The sequence below is a fragment of the Quercus suber genome, unplaced genomic scaffold (assembly GCF_002906115.3).
Source record: "Quercus suber isolate HL8 unplaced genomic scaffold, Cork oak 2.0 scaffold_594, whole genome shotgun sequence".
NCBI lineage: Eukaryota > Viridiplantae > Streptophyta > Magnoliopsida > Fagales > Fagaceae > Quercus > Quercus suber.
Window position 1 is genome coordinate 413,204 of NW_027070039.1, and position 6,812 is coordinate 420,015.

At 34.1% G+C, this 6,812-nt stretch overlaps 1 protein-coding gene across 1 annotated transcript; it reads left to right on the plus strand.

Annotated features, from left to right (window-relative positions):
• The first annotated feature begins 415 nt into the window (after positions 1-415).
• Positions 416-3,939, plus strand: LOC111985912 (gibberellin 2-beta-dioxygenase 6). The gene is made up of 3 exons (XM_024017555.2): positions 416-1,199; positions 1,656-1,977; positions 3,360-3,939. Exons 1-3 carry the CDS (start codon positions 736-738, stop codon positions 3,588-3,590), a joined length of 1,017 nt encoding a protein of 338 aa, XP_023873323.1. The 5' UTR covers positions 416-735; the 3' UTR covers positions 3,591-3,939.
• The last annotated feature ends 2,873 nt before the right edge of the window (positions 3,940-6,812 follow it).

The following is a 6,812-nucleotide window of genomic DNA, read 5'->3' on the forward strand; positions in this document are numbered from 1 at the left end:
TCAAGCTTCGGTTCTTCAATTTTGCTTGAACTACTATGAAAGATCTAAAGACCATTAGCTGATTTTGTTTAGTTATTTGGTTCATCTCACTTTTTTCTTAATAGAATTGTACTTGGACACAATAATCAAAATAAATTGACTAAAACAAAATCAACATCATCCAACCAAATACAAATTTGTATGACAGGTCAGGGCTCCCAAACAAATTCTCCTACTTCCAAACCAATCTTAGATTAAAATAAAAAGTGGCGGTCGAAGAAGAAGAAGAATTCCACAAATGGGGGACAAATTTGGCATTTGACAGGGAAAGGGTTGAATAGACCTTTTCAATAAAGTCAAAAGATGAATTAGGTTTGGATCCATTCTTTTTTATCATTTCCCACTTCTTTTTGTTATGTTAAAATCTTTCTTTTGCTGATTTATTGTTATGCTTGCTCATCCTTTGACATGTCTTTTAAATCTGTGTAGACTTGGCCCTCTTCCCCTTGGACAATTTCAATGAGAAACAATCTCTCCTTGTGACAATTGACGCCATTTGGAAGCTCCCTCCCTCCTCCTCTTTGCTTTGCCATTCTGCTCTTTGTCCTCACCTCATTGCCTCTCCTTGGACTCTCTCCCCCCTAAGCCACATAAATACACTTAAGAACATTTCTCAATTTCACAGTACTGCTGCTTTGTTTCTCTTAAAACAATTCCAGCTACTTAACTACTTTAGGCCTATAACTAGTAGTAATAATGACCGAACCAAATCCACCTCTCCTACAGCACTATGGAGCACTTTTCCGCCACCCAGTTGAAGTTCCTCCTGCACTTGAATTTGATGAGAGACAGAATGCACCAGTCATGGAAGAATGCCAACTCCCATTGATAGACCTCAGTGCTCTAATAAAACATCACAATGAAAGGGAGAGGCTAGCTTGTTCTACTGCAATATGTAAAGCCTCATCAGAGTGGGGATTCTTCCAAGTTGTGAACCACGGGATAAGCCCCGAGTTACTTGGGACCATGAAGAAAGAGCAACTGAAGTTGTTCCAAACCCCCTTTGAGAGTAAAGCTTCTTGTGGGCTTCTAAACAATTCATACAGGTGGGGAACACCAACAGCTACTTATCCAAAGCAGTTCTCTTGGTCTGAAGCTTTCCACATTCCTCTCACAAAGATTTCAGAAGAAGCTTGCTATGGAGAGTTTAGCTCTCTAAGGTACTAACTTCTTTGTTGAACATAACGCTTACTCTTTTTCAACATTTCTACTTTTTTTACATTATTACTAAAGCTTATCTCTTATCTCCATCTATTCATGTCCAAATAGGACACAATTTTCCAATTTGAAGTAAAGTTCCTCTTACCCACTACGTGGCAACTCTAACAAGCATCCACTTGTAAATAAGTCATGTGACTTTTTTAAATGATACAATGAATCATGTGATTCAAGAGTACAAATATAATTTTACTTGCAACTACTGGTACACAATCTCAAGCAGGCAAGCAATTTATATAGCCTGTGGCCATGGCCTCCTTAACCCTGAATTGGTCCCTTCTATTTGCTTCCAAATACAACCTAATGGCCGTCTCAACTTGCCAAAAGCAATATGGAAATGCCATAGACTAGATGGATAAAGCACAAGCTTATACTTTCGTTTTCACTTCTATCAACAGGGAAGTGATGAAGGAATTTGCCGCAGCTATGTCAGAACTAGCTAGGCTACTAGCAGGGATTCTAGCAGAGAATTTGGGCCACCAAAAGGGAGTTTTTGAAGATATTTGTGATGAAAGCACATGCTTTATTCGCTTGAACCGCTACCCAGCATGTCCATTATCACCAGAAATGTTTGGCTTAGTGCCCCACACTGATAGTGATTTCCTCACAATCCTCTATCAAGATCAAGTTGGTGGGCTTCAACTCATGAAAGATTCCAAATGGGTAGCAGTAAAACCCAACCAAGATGCTCTAATCGTCAACATTGGAGATCTTTTCCAGGTAAATTTTGGTTTCATTTTTATATCATATTTTAAAAATTGTATAATTGAAAAAGAGTGTCTGCTATTAAGAATACTATAATTGTAGTCTGTTCTTAAATCTCCATGTACTCTAGTGTTTATTATGCTATATAATGTTACATTTACAATATTATTTCAAATCTAAATTGGTAAATTTTTATTGATTCATATATGAGCTCATCACCAACATCATTTCATTGTCAATCATTAACAATTTATCGTCACTAAGTAATATCCTAGCTCATAAAATTGCTTAAATGAGCTTAGAGCAACTGCATAAGCTTTTCTAAAAGATTTCATATATTTTACACAAAAACTTACTTTTTCTATTTTACATCATCATTTTTACAAAACATTCACATCTGTTCATCTATTATATACTATATTTTTATAAATAATATTTTTACATTTTTTTTAAATTTTTTTTTTATCTCTACCGTTTGTTTTTCCTATTCTTCCTCTTCTTTCTTCTTCTTTCTTTTTCCTTATCTCTCTGCCATTTCCTCTTTCTTTTTCTTCCTTTTCTTTCCCTCACGGTCAGATCAACACTCTATCACAAGCACCACAACCATCAAAACCCACAAGCACCACCAATCTCCATCAACACTCCATCACAAGCACCACAACCATCAAAACCCACAAGCACCGATCCACATCACCGATCCACATGCAACGGTGGCGATGGCGACGGTGATGAAATCGCCTCTCCAATCCACGATCCACGATCACCAATCAATGATCCACAATCAAAGCACCACAAGTACCGTTCCAATCAACCCACAATCACAAGTTCACAAAAATGCTCTCTCTATCTCTGTTGGTGTGTCCATGTGTGGGTGTGGGTGTGTTTGATTTTTGATTGATTTTGTGGTGTGACCGCGTGTGGGTTTGTTTAATTTTTGGTTGATTTGGTGGTGTGTCCAAGTTGTGGTGGTAGTGGTTGGCAGTGTTGGGTTGCGGTGGTGGTGTTTGGAGGTGCTAAGTTGTAGCGATGTGGGTGGTGGTGCTGAGATTATGAGTTGGAGAGAGAGAGAGAGAGAGAGTCAAGGGAAGAGAGAATGTGAGGGGAGAGAAATAATACTAAAATAATGTATAAAAGAGCTACAATAATCATACATATTTACACGGTCAAAATGTGTAAAATGAGCTATTTTTTTATATTTTGCAAGGCTTTGCAGCCACTGATATGGTTGCTCTTATGCTTGTAATTGGTCTGGTCATGCATCTATCTCTGCTCTCTCAAACTAAGCTTTAAAGGTTTGAAGCAAGGATGGACCAAACCAAGCCACTTTCTATTAATTTACAACATTTGATAGTTAAAAAAATTAATTCCCATGTGGTAACTAAAAATTGAAATTACAGGCATGGAGCAATGATGTTTATAAAAGCGTGGAGCACAAGGTGATGGCTAATAGGACGACCGAAAGATATTCTATAGCTTACTTCCTTTGCCCTTCCTATGATTCTTTAATTGGGAGTTGCAGAGAACCTTCAATATATAGGAAGTTCACTTTCGGAGAATACAGGAGCCAAGTTCAAGAAGATGTCAAAAAAAACGGCTATAAAGTAGGCCTTCCAAGATTTCTTGTTTAGGACATATATATATATATATATATAGTACAATCAGGACATCGCTGCAGTACAAGTAGTCAAGTCAAACACTATATCCAACGCTTTTGGAATTTGGATACAAAAAAAAAAACAAAACAAAAAAAAAGGCACCAAGAACAATATAGATTACACGTTTATATTGATGCCAAAAACCCTATATCCCACCATCTATATACGTTATAAGTTCATACATACAATACCATTTTAAAATTTTCTATTTAAAAAGAAGAAGAAGAAGAAGAAGAGAGAGAGAGAAACAATAGAGCAGTGCTTTTATTTTTCCTGTTTGCCCCAAGAGAATACAACAGTACTGCACGTGATGTTTGTTATTTATCTCTTGTATTCAAGAGAAAGTCCTTTTTTTTTTTTTTTTTTAAAAAAAAAAAAAAAAAAAAAAAAAAAGGCACCAAGAACAATCTAGATTACACGTTTATATTGATGCCAAAAACCCTATATCCCACCATCTATATACGTTATAAGTTCATACATACAATACCATTTTAAAATTTTCTATTAAAAAAGAAGAAGAAGAAGAAGCAGAGAGAGAGAGAGAGACAATAGAGCAGTGCTTTTATTTTTCCTGTTTGCCCCAAGAGAATACAACAGTACTGCACGTGATGTTTGTTATTTATCTCTTGTATTCAAGAGAAAGTCCTTTTTTTTTTTTTTTTTAATTTCCAGTGTTTACCATTTCAAGGATAGATAAATAAAATAGAATATTTTTCCTCTCTCTTTTTTTATTTTGGGTTGGACGCTGATATGCCAGTGTCAATTACATTGTTGTAAAATAAAAAAGAAAAAACAAAATATAAAGAAAAATAAAGATGAGAAAATATATCAACTTCTCTGTTCAAATCGCCATCCATACAATTTTTTTTTTTTGAGGAAGTCCATCCATACAATATTATATCTCCTTGAATGCATATAATCTCCATACTTCGTTTATATTCAAGTTTAAGGGTCTATTCAAATACAACTTATTTTTGTTGAAACTGAAAACTAAAAACACTATAACAAAATGATTTTTAAATGTGTGAATAGTATCGTAAGACCTGTAAACAATGCATGAACAATGCATAAACAATGCGTGAACAGTGCGTTTTGTCTCCTATACAGTAAATTCATGTGATGTTACTATTCACGTGCTGAGGAAAAAAAAAAAAAACTGAAAACGTAAACACATAGACGTGGACACGAATCCAAACAAAGACTAAAAGTTAAGCCAACCTAAGATTGGCCACATAGGCAGCACTTAATGCGCACTAAATGGCAGTATCCACTTGTCATATACCATTCTCGGATGACCACTCACCAAAAATGTCTTATCAAAACATTGTTAAAGAAAAATCTAGTAGGAAAAAAATTCTTGACAAAGGAAAGAATATAGTATTCTTTTGTCTTTTTTAATACTTTAAGATTGCTTTATTAAAGATTTCAAATAGCTTAATTAGTAAAATCTCTGATAGTTAAATAAGAGATCTGTGATTCAATTACCGTCATACCAAAACCTGATTAGTGTCTTAATCTAATGATAAAGAGTCATCTATCATCAAAAGCAGACACCATAAGTTGAAACTCTCAAAAAAAAATTATTTTATTAAAAGTTTGCAAAGAAAACCCTATGAGGGGAAAAAATAGCAAAGAGTACAAGCAATACATATCCTCCACTATCCCTCATAAGTATGCAAAGCATGTCTATGATGAACATATTTTTCAATTGTTGCATTCCAATGTTGTACATCTTTTTTAATACTACAGTTGGTAATGATTTAGTGAATAAATCTATCATCATTATATCATAATTGCTTGATATTAATATCACCACACTTTTGGAGCTCATGTTTTTAAAAGAATTTAAGTGAAATGTGTTTTGTTTTGTCACCTTTGATATAGCCTACTCTAATATGTGTAACACAAACAACATTATATTCATATAATGTCGTTAGACTATATTTCATTGAGGATAATACACATTTCTCTTGAATATGTTGAGTTATCAATCTCTAGTAAATGCTTCATGACTCCTTCCATGAACTGCTATAATCTCTCAGTGATTTGAAAAAGTAGCAGATGTTGCTTTCTTAACAGATCTCCATGAAATAACAGCCACAAGTGAACAAATATTTTGTTCTAAATCACCTTTGTAACAATCAAAAAGATATTCTATGTCTGCATATTTGGGGTTGTTTAACAACCGTTGGTAACCAACAAATCCAATCGCCACTGAGACAATTGAATTGCCAAATGGGGTTGTGATACCAAAATTGTAAGGGGGAACCCAAACTAGTCTTATATGATGAATGAGAGATGGGTGGATATATTATTTTTTTTAAATACTTGTTGGTAATAAGGAAAAAAAAAAAAAAAAAACTCAAGTATTAAAAATAGATAAGCTCACAACCAAAGCAAACCAAAAGGATACATATATCACCACCCAAAGGAATTTAGCTAAGGATACAAAACTAAATTAGCTCATCACTCAATAGTATACAGATTATCACCACCCAAAGAGATACATAAACCAAACTCGCCACCTAAAAGAATCCACCCAAGGGTTAAGAATCAATTTAGAAGAAATCCATCTTTTGAAAAGCAAAAATGCTAGTTTTCTAAAAGCACTCTATATCTCTCCTTTATTATTATTATTTTTTGATAAAAATATCTCTCTCCTTTATTCATATCAGCCAAATAACTTATATAAAAGTTTAAAACATTCCTCTAAGTATGGGAGAATGAAAATAGCAATTAAAAACATTATACTTTCAAAACCTTGACTTATGGAAACTAGAAACATAATAAAAGACTTGTCTATCTAGGAGAACTAAAACATAAAAGTTGAATATTCCCTGGGAAACCCCCAATTAATTGCTATTTGACTTCTTGGACAAAGTAACCAATTAATCTTCAAATAGCTTCTAAAATGGTGGGAAAATTCGTTCAAAATAATGGCCTTATTTGCTGGTCTTAGAAAACAAATTTGCTCAAATATCAATCCAACTATCTTACTGTCGTGAACCATCGCATTCGGTGGTTGTTCAGATTGAACTAGTTGTGTACTCCGCAAAATATATTAAAACACCCATTATATTGATATATGGTACTTCAGAGCCAAGAGTTTTATCATCATTTGCTTGATGGCAAAAGTGTCATTCTTTTACATCAAGTGACAAACTACCATAAGAGTGGTCAAAGGATAAGATTTAT

Coding starts and splice junctions, on each gene's coding strand:
- LOC111985912 (XM_024017555.2), top strand. CDS start 736: ATGACCGAACCAAATCCACCTCTCCTACAGCACTATGGAGCACTTTTC. Junction 1,200..1,655: donor GGAGAGTTTAGCTCTCTAAG/GTACTAACTTCT, acceptor TTCTATCAACAG/GGAAGTGATGAAGGAATTTG. Junction 1,978..3,359: donor ACATTGGAGATCTTTTCCAG/GTAAATTTTGGT, acceptor TTGAAATTACAG/GCATGGAGCAATGATGTTTA.